This window comes from Cicer arietinum, chromosome 7 (genome assembly GCF_000331145.2).
Source record: "Cicer arietinum cultivar CDC Frontier isolate Library 1 chromosome 7, Cicar.CDCFrontier_v2.0, whole genome shotgun sequence".
Lineage (NCBI taxonomy): Eukaryota > Viridiplantae > Streptophyta > Magnoliopsida > Fabales > Fabaceae > Cicer > Cicer arietinum.
The window spans coordinates 407,543-425,857 of NC_021166.2; the positions used below are offsets into that span (position 1 = coordinate 407,543).

General features: G+C 30.9%; 4 protein-coding genes across 4 annotated transcripts; 2 read left to right on the top strand and 2 right to left on the bottom strand.

The window, feature by feature from the left end:
* On the bottom strand, positions 1 to 4,426 carry LOC101489630 (probable galacturonosyltransferase 4). The gene is made up of 9 exons (XM_004499286.4): positions 4,039 to 4,426; positions 3,913 to 3,947; positions 3,749 to 3,793; positions 3,536 to 3,614; positions 3,166 to 3,401; positions 2,126 to 2,394; positions 1,580 to 1,937; positions 741 to 1,316; positions 1 to 597 (listed from the first exon to the last, which is right to left on the bottom strand). Exons 1-9 carry the CDS (start codon positions 4,139 to 4,141, stop codon positions 322 to 324), a joined length of 1,977 nt encoding a protein of 658 aa, XP_004499343.1. The 5' UTR covers positions 4,142 to 4,426; the 3' UTR covers positions 1 to 321.
* Positions 4,427 to 6,491: 2,065 nt separating this feature from the next.
* Positions 6,492 to 12,196, bottom strand: LOC101489307 (subtilisin-like protease SBT5.4). Its single transcript, XM_004499285.4, has 11 exons — positions 11,707 to 12,196; positions 11,468 to 11,577; positions 11,224 to 11,321; positions 10,955 to 11,119; positions 10,061 to 10,166; positions 9,182 to 9,725; positions 8,960 to 9,054; positions 8,050 to 8,295; positions 7,845 to 7,959; positions 7,439 to 7,652; positions 6,492 to 7,279 (listed from the first exon to the last, which is right to left on the bottom strand). The coding sequence occupies exons 1-11, from the start codon at positions 11,785 to 11,787 to the stop codon at positions 6,747 to 6,749; spliced, it is 2,307 nt and encodes a 768-aa protein (XP_004499342.1). The 5' UTR covers positions 11,788 to 12,196; the 3' UTR covers positions 6,492 to 6,746.
* A 2,365-nt stretch (positions 12,197 to 14,561) lies between these two features.
* LOC101504497 (uncharacterized) lies at positions 14,562 to 17,970 on the top strand. The gene is made up of 8 exons (XM_073363958.1): positions 14,562 to 14,644; positions 15,146 to 15,226; positions 15,417 to 15,515; positions 15,620 to 15,799; positions 16,666 to 16,803; positions 16,889 to 16,960; positions 17,191 to 17,316; positions 17,484 to 17,970. Exons 2-4 carry the CDS (start codon positions 15,152 to 15,154, stop codon positions 15,758 to 15,760), a joined length of 315 nt encoding a protein of 104 aa, XP_073220059.1. The 5' UTR covers positions 14,562 to 14,644; positions 15,146 to 15,151; the 3' UTR covers positions 15,761 to 15,799; positions 16,666 to 16,803; positions 16,889 to 16,960; positions 17,191 to 17,316; positions 17,484 to 17,970.
* LOC140918649 (uncharacterized) lies at positions 16,399 to 17,708 on the top strand. The gene is made up of 5 exons (XM_073370891.1): positions 16,399 to 16,470; positions 16,666 to 16,803; positions 16,889 to 16,960; positions 17,191 to 17,316; positions 17,484 to 17,708. The coding sequence occupies exons 1-5, from the start codon at positions 16,399 to 16,401 to the stop codon at positions 17,706 to 17,708; spliced, it is 633 nt and encodes a 210-aa protein (XP_073226992.1).
* Positions 17,971 to 18,315: the final 345 nt, after the last annotated feature.

Sequence of the window (18,315 nt, forward strand, 5' to 3'; positions counted from 1 at the left end):
TGGATGGAAAAGCCAAGCTTGCCATTGTTTAACATAATACCTGATGATAGAGTTATACCTATATAAACGAAAGGAAACAACTCTAGACTCGTTTCGTTTACAAGTACGGATTGCAGACTTGAAGGCATGTGATCTTTTGGCTGTTAACCTTCTATGCTGAAATCCAAAAATTACTGATACAAAACAGGAAATGTATACAAAAAGAATAATTAAATCTCTAAAAAAATAGAATTTTTACACAGATGAAATTGCAACCTATAAGGTGCATTGACCATGGCTAAGACCAAGAAACTTGGAAGACTAAAGGTACTGTGAGACACATTATTGATTGATGTTGCATTCTCGCAAATACACAATATCATAATCAACATACTTCGTCCAATAAGCTCGAAACTTGGGAATACTTATCTCAAGCCATGGTTTCATGTTTCCGTTGTAGTGTATTACAGCAGCCCGTTCAATATCTTTTTGGTTGACATTGGGGTTGTAGCCAAGACCCAAGACATGCCAAGATCGGTTAAGTGGGAAAGTGCGTTTCCAGAATGTTATAAGACCAGGTGGCAGTGTTCCCAACTTCCATAGTTGTCTATCATGATTCTGAAATCAGATTAATTAGAGAAGAAAAATCAGTTAAGAACAAAGACAGCAATGGAAATTTGAAAGAAACAAAGACACTGCAGATGCTTTTCACTTAATTATGTGATGTTTTGTTTTGGAAAAGTAAACCAAAGTGTGCTTACCAGTTTCTGCCAGTTGTGGTACACCTCTGTGATGTTTTGCTTCTTCCATCCTACTAAATCAAAAACATTCATACCATATGCCCATCCACAAGCACGAGGATCAAAATTCCTTGCAACAAGAGGATTTGAGAAGTTGAGGTAACGATCAAAACGATGGAAACTTTCTGCACAAGTTTCAACAGCACCATTTACGTTTCCTTTCAAATCAATTGACCAAAGGCCAGTAAGATCCTTTTGCACAACTACATCGTCATCCAAAAACAGCACTTTCTTGAGCTTTGGAAAGATCTCAGGCAAGTAGAAGCGGAGGTGGTTCAACATAGATAAATACTTGGGATTACGAAACTTTAGGTTTGAATCAGAAGTTGCACGATGAGTCTTAAAGTAATAATCTATCATAGAAGGAGAACCTAACTGCTTCAGAACTGGACTGTAACTCGAGTTCAACCATGTAAAATCTTCAATGTTCTGAACTTGAATTGCTGCCTTTCCAGGTGGATTCGCCAAAAACCACATCCTCATTGCCGCATAATTGAGCCTATCAGTAACAATGTGGAAAACATGTTTCGAGGCATCCTGCAAATTTATTAAAATTACATTATTAGTGATGCTGATCAGAAAGAGAAGTGCCACCATTATTATTTTAACGTTAATAGTTCTTTTATTTTCTTTTAATTTTTTGTTTATAACTAACTTGGGCCAAATAAAATAGAAACTAATTAGTTTGTGCCAAAACAGACAGAAGAGTGATTTAACTGCAAAGATATACCAGATTTATTTGGTGTTTCAGGTTTCTGGCTAATAAAAAAACTCAAGAAATTTCTGTGAAAATAACTTACCTTAGCATGGGCAGCAGTAGAATTCACAACAACAGCTGTTGCCAATATGTTATCTGAGAATATTGCATAATGGTAAAGTCCAGGGTCTTCTAACTTCTCTTGATTGGGGAATTGTTGCTGGGAAGAATTCAAATTATAATATTCAGTTGTAAGGCGCAATGGAAGACAGTGGAGACCTTTAGGCAGTGTTTTTGCTGTCAACTGTGTTAAGAACGAGGTCTGCTTCTTATGCACACGAAGCTGATCCTCTGATGAGTGTAGCATAGCCCTAAGCTTCTTCACAGAGGTAGCACAATCATCTTGAATTTGCCTTCCTTTCATCAATGATTGCTCCATTGATTTCATTCTCTCATTTGCACTGCATTAGTAGAACTACAGATATAAGTTTAGACTGAACAACATGTAGATCAGTGCAGAGATGAACTATTCAACATATTTATATGCTACTGCACAATAAAATAAAAGATGAAATAATCAACTTAAGAGCTATAACAAAATGGGAAAACCTGGTGACATGCACAACATCATCGTTAAAGGTTCACTTACTTCCTTGGCAAGTCAGAATCTTTGCTTGCATCTCCAAGTGTTCGTGAAACTTCCTTTACCCGTAACCGAAGCTCCCGAGTGAGATGTGGATTGTTCCTTACTGCCTGAAGGGAAAGATATACCTTGGCCTGGATGAGTTGATCCTTTAGTTTCCGCACCCGAGCATCAGATGGTGTTTGACCATTATGCTTGGTGGTTTCTTGTAATATGGTCCCCTTATTGTTTCCTTTGCTAGAAGATCCAGTACGTTGTTTACCTTGCTTAGTAAGCTGAAAGAAGATGCGCCAAATGTAGAGAAGAAATTTTCAAACAGCATTGAGGTTGGTTTTCCTTCATTACATTTAGAGATGTATGAAAAATGAAGTAATGAATGCTGATGACAACACTCATTTGGTCCTTTTCCATGTTCAGGGAGCTAGCCAGGTAGGGAAGGAAATGATTGAAATTATACAAGTATGGTCCTAAAGTGACCATAGATAAAATATAAAATTTATCAGTGGATAAATTGATATAACTTCTATTCATTCTGATAGTTTCAGACACAAACTCTTACTTGAGACACCACAAAATACATACTTATCAAAGCCAAAACAATAAAGAGATAGAAGGAAAGATTGAGCCCAACCAACATGCCTGTGTTGTATTTACATGCCATAATAGCACCTATATTAAATAATTTTGTTTAAGCAAAAATGCATACAAAGATGCATGCAGCAGCACTGCATCCATCATAGTAGGTACACACACCTTTACATTTAGATTATGTGTCACTAAGTCGTTAGCTTGGCTTGATGAAAAGGACATTAAACACAAACAGATGCTCTTTCGCAATTAAGAATTGTGTTTTGACATATCAATCCAAACAACCAGATCTTAAATTCCTATGAGGATAACCAATTACAGCAACCAGAACTGCTCAAGTAAAATAAATATTATATTTGATAAATGATGCACAACTCACTCATATTAACAGACATGAATAATTTTTCTCGCATGACTGGAAACCAAAGGAAAGTTTTGTACCCATAATGAACACTTACTATAGTTTCAGATACTTGATCAGAAGCATTAGATGATTTAGTAAGCTTCCCATCATTGTCATCAACATCAATAGCATCTTCCCCATTGACACTACCACCAGTTATATCAGCTTTCTCCAAGTAACTGCTTTGATTTATAGGCTTAACTCCATCTGTCAGCAGTTTGATGGGGTTATCCCCTTTACTCCAATCTTCCTCATTTGTAGCCGACAATACCCTGGTTAAAACATGTTCCCCTGATTCAACAAAGTGCAAATCTAGGTCAACCAAACAATTAGAAGAAAAGAAACAGCAACTGAAAATACAATAAACAGGACCCCATAAGAAAATGGGAGGGGAAAATTATCTAACCGAAAAACAAAGAACATACTTTGAGGTAAACTCTTAATGTTTGAAGTGTCCTCTGAATATACAACACCAATTGGTTCCTTAAGGATGGTAGAGGTTTCCTATTTCAAAAATAAATTTCAACAAGAAATTATCAATGATTTTATTTAGCTAATCCACATATGCAGCTATCCAGAAAACTTTCTTCATGATCATAGGGTACATTACAAGAGAAATAAATCCTAAGAAACTTTACCTGAGGTAGCAGATTTAAATGGCTAGATTTTGCTCCACCGACAGCCTGACACAAAAAACAAGATAAATCCCACAAATTCATAGGAGTAGATCTCAATTAACAAAAACAAAAGAATCAAAGTAGTTTTTTTAAAGGATAAAGGATATATTATTATTATTACTTACAAAAGCAGTTACATCTTGAATAAACTCATGCTCAGCTGCAACATTCACATAAACAAAGAATGAATTTCAGCTTATTGTTAAAAGTAAGAAAGTTACAATGAGTAAGGAAAATGACGAAAAACACACCGGATGGGTAGTTGAAGTCGGTGAGACGATCAGTGTACAAAAGAATTGGAGTAACAACAGTAATACAAAGCAACAAAAAAACAATATTTCTAGTAGCCACCATAATTTCAACCGAATGTTGCAATAATCTAACACTGCGATGATTAATGTGGCCACGCGCTCCACGTTGGGATTGAAATTAAACCTAAGGAAGATAGAAAGTAGTTTTTAAGAAGAGGAATAAAGGCGGTTAATTACAAATCTGAGAGGTGGAGAAAAGGTGTAAGGAAGAAGTGAATCTGAATGAGTTGAAGAAAACGCATTATGAGGATGACGATCAAATGCAATTAAAATTGATGTGTGCGTACTGCGTAGTGTTGAGTCATCATTTTACAAAGCAAACGGCAACTTAAGATTAAGACGTACCTATAAAACACACTATCCTTAATGTTGGTACGTGATTGTTACTGTTACTAGCTTCATCCCACAATCATCATTTCACACCTAATTTTCAAAAAGTAAATAAATAAAAGACAAATAGTCATATTTATTTTATTCCTTTAAGTGTAGAAGTCATATTACTTCAGAATTGATTTTATAAAAACTCAAATTAATGTTTGAATTATTAGTCAATTTAGTCATTCACATTATAATTATAAATAATTAATTTGATAAAAAATTATTTTTTTTTTGAGATTTTAATAATAATAAATTATATTTTTTTAATATTTTTTTTTTATAATTTATTGATTAATTTGAATTTTTAATTGAATCAGAACAAAAATAAAAATATTTCAGATTTGTAATAATTAAAATAGTGATTCACTTATTTTATTTTTATTAATTCATTTTTATAAAAATAATGCAAAGTGGTTGAAAATGTATTGGACATATTTTTTATACAAATGGACATATCAATGTGGATGAAAGACTATTATTAACTTAAAGTTAATTGAATGTTTGATTCTCTTTTTTATCTGAAAATAGTTCTTTTATTTTGAAATTAAACTTTTTTATTTCAATAATCCCATTTGTAATTTTGATCGAAACCTATATCTTTAATCTTAACAGGGTGATTCTTTATTTGAAAACTGATTATCTTTTTCTCTAAAAATAATATTTTTAACTTCAAGTTTACAGATGGGAGCAATAAATTAATATTTTTGGAGTCAAGATCACCATTAAAATGATTTTAAAAAAAATCTAGATTGGGATCAAAATTACAATAAATATGATAAATGATTACCAAAAATTCAATTTTAAAATAGGATAGTTATTTCCATGATGTGAATAGGAGAAAAAGTGTACAAGTTATATTAGTAAATATATTTATTAAAAAATGATATGGGTTAAATAAGTATTTAGTCACTATAAAATTTTGAAATTTTATTTTTAGTCTTCATAAAAAAAATTATATTTTTTAGTCTCTACAAAAATTTTCTACAAACAGTTTTAGTTCATATTTGAAATAAACATGCTTAATTGTCTTTGAATTTTTAAATTTTTAAATAATTTTTACATGCATGTTTAGAATATTATAGCAAGTTTCTCCATAAAAAAAATAAAATTTTTTAACTTAAGATAAATTAAATATGAATATTTTAAATGTCATAAATTCAAGATAAAAGTAACAAAAATATGAATCTAGAAATAAAATTTAGAACTTGTTTTTTATGGAGAAACTTCTTACAATATTTTTAACATATAGGAAAAAAAAATCATTCAAAAATATATATAGACATTTCAATATAAATTAGGCTGATTACATAATATTTTTATAGGACAAAAAATATTTCTTTTTATAAAAGCGAAAAATTTAAAATTTAACTTAACTAAATTTATTTAACTCAAATAATATTTACCATATTTAATTAAAAAGGGAAAATTATTTTAATACTTCAAATGACTATGCAATGCGGTGTAAAAAAAGTAGACATTTTAGCACGTAAATAATTGTTTAGATATGTTTTTAAACCATACTCTCATATCATGTTTCATTTTAAATGTGTACACTTCTTAATAAAAAGAATTGTATACAAGTTATTAATGTAAAATAATATCTTAAAGCTAAGTTTATATATCGAGTAAAAGGTAAGTTTATATCCCCCAAGCCCGTGACTTAAAGATAAGCGATTTGTCATCCCCCAAGCCCCTCTAGGATAGTAAGTTTATATATCGAGTAAATCATCACTTTCATCTCTGAAAACGTACGATATTATCGTTTCGGTTTTTGATTCGACTATAATTTTAAATTACTCATTGAATGATCAAAATAAATAGTATGTGACCAATATGACATCAGGGATAAAATTGATTAACATTTTGATAATTTAGTGATTAATTTGAATGTTAGGTAAGTGATTAAAATAATTTATTTTGTTTGGTTCTAAACAATGGAACATGGCACTCATAAACTTCATGTCACGAGCAGCTGCTATAATTGTCCTAAAAGTAGTGAAGTTGGATTATGTTAAGGAAGATGCTCTTATCTAGTGCTCAAACAAGTGAGGTAATTATACAATTAAAGTGTAGATCACCTTTTAACCATAAAAGCACGTTGGCTTGAAGTGACAAATAAATAGAAAATGATAATTAAGATCAATAATTTCAAGTTATGAGTTTTTACTTTTCCCCAATCTCCCCAAAATAATAAAAAGTAAAATTGTCATCCTAATTCCTAAATTGCTATCAATAATTGATCAACACCTAAAATCTGATAACAATATACTCTACCCTTTAACTCCCCCAACTACAATTGGACTCCTAACATAGTGTTTACCATCTGACCAAGTTAGCCCTCCAAACACAGTAGCAACACCTGATCTAGCAACTTCAATTATTACCTTAAAGCTCTTCTCTTCACCAATGTTGTCAAATTTCAATATATTAGGCTCCACAAATATGAAAAGTCCTTTTGGTACACGTAAGCTTGCAACATATGTTCCTGGTGGACCAACATTTTTCAGCTTCCTAGTCAAGGTAACTGATCCATAGAGTTTAGGTACTGTTATTGAAGGGTAGTTGAAATCCAAGATGTTTATATCATGACAATGGTAATGGTTACCAGAGAACATCTTAATTTGTGTCTTATTATAACCCAAGAAACAAAGAAAGTTTAGGTAATCATTGATGTTCAACTCATAGACCAATCCAGGATCCATTGCACGGTTTGGTCTAATGTGACCTGAACCATATGCAAATGGTGTTGCCTTCATATTATTGTTATCAAGGATTGGTTTAGCAGTGTTGTCCCTTGTCCTAGCTTTAACAACAACAAAAAAACACAACATATATGTTGTTAGATAGATACATTCATTGCAAACAAATTCAAGAACTAACTAGGAAACATATATATAGTAGATGCTGCACTAAATTGGACTATACATTTCATGAGTATTGATCTAAAGCTGTTAGTAATTACCAGTTGTCATGATTGCGGATTTAATAGCTGACGGACTCCAATCAGGGTGGAGAGTTTTGAGAAGGCCAACAATACCAGCCACATGAGGACATGACATGGATGTTCCAGACATTGTGATGAAAGGAACTCTCCGCTTATCGAATTCCATCTCCGTAGGGCTAACCGCTCCTGAGTAGGCGGCGATAATGTTCACCCCTGGTGCGGTTACATCCGGCTGAAGAATTTGTTAAAAATAAAAAGTGAGAGGAAAGGAAGTAAATGAAACCTGGATGAATTAATGCAAAACCAAAAAGTTACAAATGAATGGACAATTTGGAAAATCCTACTATGTTAGGAAACAAAATGTATAATGTGAGTATGATTTGTGACACAATTTTTGAAAGTAATAATGGAAGAATAGGCAAACCTTGAGGATCTCTGGTGTGATAGTGTTTGGCCCTCTGGAGGAAAAAGTTGCCATGCTAGGAGAGTGCTTTATGTTCAACTTTGTTATGGGTGGATGAATATATCCCAGTGGATTCCTGTTATTATTTAAAGTTGTTGAGGGAACATTGTTGAAGTGAAAGAATTAGCTATCAAAACCAAATAAACAGATTGAGACAAAAAGCTACTTGGTTGAATTGATGTAAGCATAGACAGCAACACCATCTTCGTAATTAATGTGTGATGTTGGAAGGAAATGAGGATCAGAAATAAGCTCATTGCCACTAGTCATATCATTACAAAGAATCATTCCAGCTGCTCCAGCCTCAAAAGCAACAAGACTCTTTTCCACTCTTGCAGTTTCACCTCTAAGACAAACCAATATTTGACCCCTTGCTTTCTTAGGGTCAATTGTTCCTTCCATACATAGAATACTACACAAAGGCAACAAACAAGCATGTTAATTACCATATTGTACTTTCAAAAGCACTAAAGACCAACATATAACAATTTCAGAGATTATAAGATGACGTGAGTTTGAATTCTCCATTGACATTACTAACAACTAATTATTTACATCTGTCCTTCAAAAATAAAGCACTAAAGAAGATAGACAAATCGTTGAAGAAAAAAGTTTCGACACTTATATACTATGACTACCAATATCTTATATGATCCATGCAAGTCATACCACAATTCAATACAAAATTAAATTCAATGGGTACGAATTCGTAGTATGTATCTATGTTGGACATGAATCTCATACTAAATCAGGATTGCTTATGTTGAACCTTGATTTTCTATTGAATCATGATTCAGACCAATAAATCACTACTGAAACTTAGTGCTGTTAGTTTTTTTTTTTCAACTTTGTATAGTTAGTCACTTTCTTTTGTCATTTGATCTATGACTTATATATATAATTATTTCAAGGTTCATAAATGATATATCGGCTTATAACTTAACTTTGTCTCCTGTTTTTACTTACAAATATCACAATTTTATTAGCAATAATAAAGTATCTTAGGATTCATAATAAGATTTGATTCAGGATATGCATTTCAATTTGATAACCATAAATACTTAAATGGAACTTACGCGTCTTCAACTGATGCTTCAGCCAGTTTTGCCTCAGCAGCACTGATGAGTGGATAAAGCTTGTTTTCTGGCAAAGCTTTAGAAAGGCTTGCTCCCTAATAATCGATCAATAATGAAAATGTTGACAAAGAAAATGGAAAAGAGGGGGAAGGAAAAGTTGACTTAGTTAATTATATTTATTACATAACAAGTCTAAAAATGGAGAAAAACTGATGAGAATACCTTGAATCTTTGTCCATTATGAAGTTGAACACCAGTATGAAATTCTCTATCCAAGGTGCTAGCAGCTACAGTTAATATCCAAGGTGCAATGTTTGAAACAGTTGCAGGTGTTGGTCCAGAATTTCCAGCTGAACATAACACAGTGATACCCTTCTTAACAGCATGAAATGCACTAATTGAAAGACCATCCTCAAAGTAATTAAAAGCAGAACCGCCAAGAGAGAGTGAAAGAACATCAACACCGTCATGAATAGCCATATCAAAAGCTGCCATGATATCAGCATCAAAACATTCATTGCCATCAATTGGTGGCCAGCACACTTTGTAAGTAGCAACTCTGGCTTTTGGAGAACCACCTTTGGCAGTTCCATTGCCTAAACCAAAAATATTGGCTCCTTGAACAAAGTTTCCTCCTATTGTTGATAGTGTGTGAGATCCGTGACCTTCATAGTCTCTTGCAGTGTTGAGTGTGTGGTTTTGTATTGTCTTTGGACCTGCATAGGCAGCATAGCCTCTGTTGAAGTACCTTGCCCCTATTAGTTTCCTGCATGAAATATTATCAAAAGGTGAAATCAATTAGAGCACATTTTAAAATTTTCAATGTGTACATGAAGTTACACAAATGGCTATCAAGAAGTTACAAACTGAAGAAATAGTGTTGCATTTTTTAATTTATGAGATGGGTGCAGTATATTTTTACTTGGCCTATTAATTTTCTTTATGCAACTATCAATTGTGAATAAGAAGTCTCATGTAAGATCAAAAAAGACATATTAAAAAACATAGTGAGGCGTCTTAAATATAGACCGTATAATAAATATAGAAACTAACTATTGCTGGAAAACAGTTAAAAGAGTTAAAGCAACTTAATCAAATCACCTGTTGCAACGGAAGCCGGTAATATCACCCTCACATGTTCCTTTCCATCTTGAAGGAATGGGACCTATCCCTTCATCTCTAAAACTCGGAGATTCTGGCCATACACCTACATAGACCACAAAATGTAATTATCAAACTTTAATGTAAACAGTAACACATGTTTGTTACACAAGATGTAGATAGCAACATGTAGTCTGAATTATGAATCAAATTGCTCATTAGGAAAAAAAATTATGTAAAATGTTATTTGACATGGGTTATTGAAAAAGTGCAATGGGTCACCAGGGATTTGTCACTCATGAATAGGGTCCACAGCACGCCAAAGTGATTTACACGGATGCAAACAAGACAGATGATGCTTTTTGTTATCAGCAGACAAATGATGCTTTTGACAAGTCGATAGTGATTGCACATTTTTTATCTCTTCCATAATAAATTAAAGAACACATGAAGTAATGACACAAACAACATAAAGTAACTTATTATCTACAGTTAGATCTTACACAACATCATCGTATTTTATACAGATATTAAGTAGATGTGGAAAATAATTTAAGAAAATAAAAGTAATTGAATATATATATATATATGACATGCAATAAGAAACGAAACCTTTTATTGTCTAAAAAGAAAGTCAATGGTCTTTTATGGCACAAAGAAAAGAACCAAAAGAAAGGAAAAAGGACCTCTCAAATAATGCTTACTTGTTTTGATTTAATGATATATACCACAAATCATTATTATAGTCCAAATTCCATAACTAAATATCTACTACTATTACTTCTAATAATAATATAATGATCTGTACACAGTACTAATCGAAGGTAGTAATTGTTTGTCACACATGAAAGGTAAATGGAAATGTAGAGACATAAATCATCAAAATTAACCAACCAGTGTCAAGATTCCCGATAATAGTATCTTCACCGTATCTGGCTTTTCTAAAGAGAGACTCAGAGGGAGTCACACCATTCTGTTCCATTGACATAAATTCCCACGAGTGTGTAGTGTGTAACTTTCTTCCTCGGTTTAACAACACTGACACAACATTTGGATGTTCTGCATCAACACACAACATAAAAATAAAAAAAGATGGTTAAGGTTTGAAAATTGGAGCTCGATTAATTCATCATCATATATTAATCAGTGATTATGAATGTTACCTGCAATCTGAGAAGCATGTTTCTCTTCAAGAATAGCAGCAAAGCCATTGATATTCCTTGTGTAAGAATATATCATTGCATCTTTTGCTTTCTCATAACTGCATTATTGCAATACAATATTTATGAATATTGATTCCACTAATGGTCAATTTTACGACTGTACTCGTGAAATTTGAACTCGGTACCATCAAAAACTGAAGAAAAAAAAATGCAAGTTTTTCTATCTTTATTATTTGTAACGTACCTTCCCAAATAGGATTGAAGGAATTCATGATGAGTTTCTGTAACTCGATCGAAATCGGCTTCTGTAACTCCTTCACCATGATCATGTGATCCCAAGTACACTATGTAAGACTATTTAAATTAAAAAAAAAAAAAAAAAAGATATTGACCCTATAGTTAGCTTAAAATTTAACCATTGCACAAAGCAAAAAAGATGATAACTTTGATAGAACAGAGGGAATGGTGACATAAAAAGCTTACCTTTTTAACTGCGAAAACAGAAACTTGAAACAGAGAAAAAACAATGATGAAGAGGAAAATTAAATTATTTCGAGAGAACATTTTGGTTTCAGTCAGAAAAGGTCTAAAAAAATAAAATTAAAAGCGACAAGTAGAGTTGAATGGTATTTGAATGTGAATTAAAGAAAGAAAAAGATAACCGAAACAGAGAAAAAACGTTGCACTTAATTCCCCTGTTAGTACTATTAGTGTTGGTGTTGAGATGAAGTGGAAAAGTACGTTATGATGCAACAAAGGTGTTGTTAATAAGTGAGAAAAGACCCACGCTGAAGGATATGCCGTGAATGAAGGAAATCTCGACGTGATCATGATTATGTGATTTTCAGTTAAAGAGATTTTAGCCAATTTTTATTCTCTAAAAGTAAAACTGATTATTAAGGAATATAACGGATCGGGATCATGAAATCAGACAGAGGTAACTATTCTATTCAATTCGAAAGCAGAGAAGAGAAATCTTGTGCGTTTATAAAACGGACCATGTATTCAGTTGGGATGTTTTTCCTTCTTTTACATAAACACAAATAATCTGTATTTATTGCATTGAACCGCAAGTAGATTCCTTTAATCTCCATTGTCCGATTAAAAAAGTACACTTTGTTTTTAATAAAACAGTTTAAATGTGTCTGAACTTAATAACGAAATTCATATTTATTAACTATAGAAAAGTTGAGGATTTTAAGCTTAAATTTGCATCTTAACATAACAGATATTTTTCCTGTTACAATATGAGTTGTAATTCACGTGACAACTAAACCAATTGTTATTCTCATGGTAAATGTATTTTTGTAATAGTTTATTAATACTTTCATGATTTTAATCTACATAATTATTTATTTGATTATTTTACATAAATTAATATATATATATATATATATATAAATAAAAAATAAAATAATACTTTCACAAAATTACTCTTATTAAATATTAATATAATTATCATTATCACAAAATGTAAAATATACCGTATTAAATTGAGAGTGATATATAATATTAATTATTTAATTATATGATATAATTAGAAGAAACAAAACTTTCCATCTTAAAAATTTAAATTGTCAATATCTTTGAGATAAGTTATATTTGTAACTATGTAAATGTTTTGTGAGGGGAGAGTGGTAATAATAGATTAATTTTTTTTAATATTATACCCTGCATTCTATAATTAAATTTTTATCTCCAATCAACTTAAAAATATAATTTTACTTTTTTAATTTTCTATAAAACCTTCAATTTTTTTACCCTCATATTTTCACCTCTCTTTCAAAATTTTAAAGAATTCATCATAATTTTTGAAATAAAAAAAAAAGTAAGTGACACTCAAATTTTTCATACATTCAAAATAAATTTTTTAAAATTTTTGATAATTTCGAACAATTCGAAACTTTCAAAATAGAAATTATCTAGATTTTTGAAAGTTGCGAACAATCTGAAACTTTCTGAGTAGAAAAAATTTTGAAACTTCACATATGTTTTTCAGATTTAAATACTTTGGAAATTTTTTTAAATTTGAAAACTTTTAAAATGTTCTAAATGTAAAAACTTTCGAAATTTTTTAAATTTTTAAAATGTAATACTTGTTTCAAAAATTTTAAATATTTAAAACTCCCAAAGCTATTAATTTTAAAATTTATTATAAATTATTAAAATGATAAAATTTTATTTTTATGTATCTTAAAAAGATGGTCAGTACAATTATAGGGGTGCTGTGTAGAAAATTTAAAAGTTTTACATAGAGTAATTTTTGACATGATAGAATTAAGAAACTAGATCCAAAATGGATTGGCCCAACAAGGTACAAGTCAAATCAAATATCCAAGCCTCACTGGGATCAGATATAACATGTCTCGGATAAATCTATTAGCCATCCCCCAGCATTTAAACACTACCCCCTTATATTTATATTAAATTTTAATTTTTCCCTCATTTTATTTATAAAAAATATTAGGTAAAAGAAATATATTCTAAAAATTTCAACAACAAAAAAATTCAGAATTCCAAATTTTCCGCACTTCAGGATATTTGAAATAATAAACTCATTAGAGTTTACATTGTGTCAGAATATTCCAATTTTATATTTCAATTTTATATAATACATCATAATCATTGATGAGAATGGTTTTAAAATTAGTTTTGATAAAAGTTAAATATCTTTAATAATTTAATGATTGTAATTGATTAATAGTGTAAAATTGTTTTTACACTAATAATATATAAATTAAATTCATTCCGAATTTTTGTTAATAAAAATTACAGAAAATACAATTATCTAGCTCTATAAAAAAACATACGATGGAGTTGTAAGTTGTTGGGTAGCTTTGAATGTTGCGTGGACTGGCTGATACAAACCTTCCCATTTCAATAATTATATTCACAAATGTTCCAAAAAATTTCAGTTTTTCAGAAATTTGTTATTTCGAATTTTTCTGTTTTTAAATTCCCACCCAATAATTATATTAAAAGTTGTTCCAAATTTTTTCAGTTTTTCAAAAATTTGTTATGTCTAATTTTTCTGTTTTTAAATTCCCATTTCAATAATTATACTAAAAATTGTTTTAAATTTTTTCAATTTTTCAAAAATTTGTTATTTTGAATTTTTTGGAAGTTACAAAATTTTCATTTTCATTATAAATATTCTTAATATAATAATAGAAAGGTTATTTTGTAATTTTATTAGATTTATTTTAAGAATGATTTTGGTTATCCAACAGCTAAGAACAAGTTATTAATCAATAATCATAACAGAGTAATTATTCTTTTACATAAAATACTATTTTTATTATTATTTTCATATAATTACATATTGTCAACCACCACTTCAGAACTCTCTTGCCAGTTACCGTATAGCAGTCGGTCATTATCTGTGTACATTGGAGACTATGTTAGCCTTGGTTGGCATGAAGTAAGTTACCTATATATGAATTTGCTTATTTGTTGAATTAATTAAACAAATGTTACTGTTTTTACCCTTGTCTACTCGGGGGTTCAAGGTTTTCTGATGTAGCCTTCTTTACGGAGCCGAAGACCCTTCTATTGCTGGAATGGTATTAGATAGTGCCTTTTCAAACTTATATAATCTCATGATGGTTGTAGCTTCTTCCACATATTTTAATTTTCAGCTCATCCGTCATCAAACCGGTATATATGTGCATTGGATTTTATTGTGTTTCTCTTGATATTAGTTGACTTTATGTCTTTGTATTGTTTGATTGAATGAATGAACTTGATCTGCAAAGTGTATTGTTTTGCCTAGTTTGCATGAGTTTCTCACTTTTATGCCGGTTTCGTTCTTCTTCAAATCTTTGAGCAACATGGATCTAAGCTAAAGACCTATAGCTGCCAACTTGAATTGTATAGTATGTTTCTTTAGTCAGATATTTTGCTTCATTTTCTCCCCAATTAGGTTAAAATGGTTGTACAATACATGCGACGGGTTATTGAGAAGAAGGCAAAGTTTGACATTATGAAACTGAACTGTATTCTGGTAAGTATTAATTGTGCATCTTTGTTAAAAGTAAAATAATTATGAACAAAATTATGTAAACTTTATTAATCATGTTTTGTCTTTAACATGAAATCTGAGTGTGATAGGCTTTCTTTTTAGGTTTAACTAATTGCTTTTAGAGTCATTTCATTCCATTTCTATCTTAAATTAATGCTTTTAAAGTCTACAGGTTGCACCAAAGACATTCATTCCTGTTTTATTTGGACATGCAAGCGATGACAAATTCATTCAGCCACGCCACTCTGATCTCATCTCTGAATCTTATGCAGTATTAATTTAATACAAATATTTGAGTTTATATTTTCTAAAACAAGTTTGCAATTTTTTCTCTTTGACAGCCAAATTATCTAACTTTTGTTTATGAATTTGTAGGGTGATAAAAATATCATAAAATTTGATGGCGACCACAACTCTTCCAGACCACAGTTCTTTTATGATTCAGTTTCCATTTTCTTCTACAATGTCCTCCGTCCTCCTCAAGTTTCTATTGCTGATAAGCTCGAGAAATATTAAGATTTGGGGGATTTGAAACTTGGTTCTGGTGTGGATGAGGTATTTAGCATTTAGGATTCCCTGTCTTGATTTCATGTTCAATTAAATTCTCATCAGTATTATTGTTGTGCTATCACTGCTACTAATATGGACAGAATATCTATCAAAATGGATAATAGATATTTATATTGAAGTGCTTGCTGCATTTATGAGAAGCCTGACCAACAAGAAATATACTTGTATTTGTATTTTATGCCCATAATGCAGCTTATGAAAAACTAACACAATGATACTCTTGAAGTTAATAGGGCTAGAGAAAAAATAATCAAAATAATAAAATTGTAGATATTAATTTGAATAGTAGGTTGAATAATATTATTAAATACAAAGTACTAATCCTTACTTATACTAATTACTAATAAATTATGGTATACAAGGAAACATGGACACCAATCCTAAGAAATATGTTACATGCATTTACCTATTTTTATGATAGATTAATGATGTGTTTGAATATTTTTCAGATATTCTAAGTCTAATAGATACATAAACAAGCTGCAAATAACAATTCTAAAGATCTTTATTTCCAATTTTCTATCCCTAAAACATTAACTAGGTGACACTTTTTTTGAACCATACATAAACTTAAGATCATACAAATGGAAAAACAAAAGAAAGGTGATATAGACCACCCAGCCTTAACTTGCCTGAAACCTCTAATCATGTCTAGAGTGCATTGATAATAATAATTAGCCTTCAATGTTTTAAATTCCAATCATAATAATGTTATCATAAATTATTATTGTTAGTTTTTTGTTTCGTTTTTTGTTTTTGGTGACCTTGTTTTATATATGGCTGCATGATTCAGCTATATTATGACAGTGTTATTTGAAGAACAAAAACTAATTTTCTCTTGTTCATTCTAGAGCGTATTATATGAGATTCTCTCAAGTCTACAGTCAGCAACTACTGATGCTGCAAGTTCATCTTCTGCATTTCCGACGATTTCTGCCACAAAATCAGTTACCGAACTTCTCTCAGAAGTTGGCCCCCTAACTGATGTTGTAGGGTGTCTTAACCTTCTGTCTCTTTTATCTGTTTCTTCCAAAAACTTTCTTCTGTTTAGCTAATCCGTTACTTGTAATGCAGGACCCCTTGTTTGGAGAAGAAACTACGGATGACAATGATGGAATTGGCCATGATGAAGCCACAGATGTGCAGGTCATCTTTATATAACTGTCTCTGAAATTAAGAAATGGTTGAGGAATTTTATTTTACCTCTAGGTGTCACTGTTGAAAGCAAGTGGTGCACTTTAAAATATAAACATGACAAGAATGCTAGTAGTAGTAACACTAAAGAACACAAATTGAAAAATTCTAATATAGTCAATTTAGTTGCCTCAAATTGAAAAATTCTTAAAAATATGTTATCTCCATTAACAACTTTATAGGTCAAGCTAAATGGCCAGACTGAAGATTGTTGCTCATATACAAGCTCAAATAGAGAAAGTTGGGGCAGATGTTCTTCTTTAGGAGGCAGTGATCAAGAATCTTGTGTTGATGATAAACTCTCTCAGGTCTTTCTCTCTCTGCTTTATTCATTAATAGCAGCAGATGTATATTGAAAATGATTCTCAAAGTGACAGTGATACTTATCTCTATATGTTTAGCATATATAAATATATATTTGTATATTTATGGCTAATTTATATTTTGTCATGCTTCATATTGTATATAATGTCAGAACACTGTGAAGTTGTATGCAACACCTTTGCGAAGCATGAAAGAGAAATCATCAGACCCAAGAGAAGATGATAAGAAGCACAGGAAGAATAAAAAGAAGAATAAAGCTGGAAAAGTTGAAAAGAAACCGAAGAGTGACAGATTTGAGAAGCTGGAGGCTCTTAGCAGACGATTACGGCTTTGCCTTCTAAAGGGATCAACACATCGAAGACAAAAGTCCTCTTGACCTCATTTGTATCATATCAAAATCTTTAAATAGTCAGTCAATCTAATTGTAATGTTATTACAAAATCAATCTCGTGTGTAGGTTGTGACTAGTTTAGTAGTAGGTTTTATATTTTATTTTAGGAATTGCAAAATATTGGTTTCTCAATGGCTTCTTTTCACTTGTATGATTATTTACTGACCCACACCTTTTGCTGAGCAAGTGTTGCAAAATATGTATTAGAACTTTTGTTAGTGAATGGCATGATATTTCTTTTTGGTCATGACTGATGAACAAAACATTGGGCAAATGCAACTTTCTTTATTACAGTTTCAAGATGAAGCAAGAGATTAAAAAAAATGAGAATGAGAAAGGCTCCTTTTTTTTAGTAATCTTTGTGTGGTCATAACCACAAATTCAAATCATTTAGCCACACACACAATACAAATAATACAAATCATTTGAGTAGGATGAATCCCCCAATTAATTTGATAAAGAAATAATAACTAAAATAATAGTTTGATCCATCAGTTGCATTATTACAAGGTAGGCAATTAGTTATATTTTAGTTTTATCGATTTTCTTGCACATTCGGTCGACAGAGTAATAGAGTGAAGAATTGTAAGCC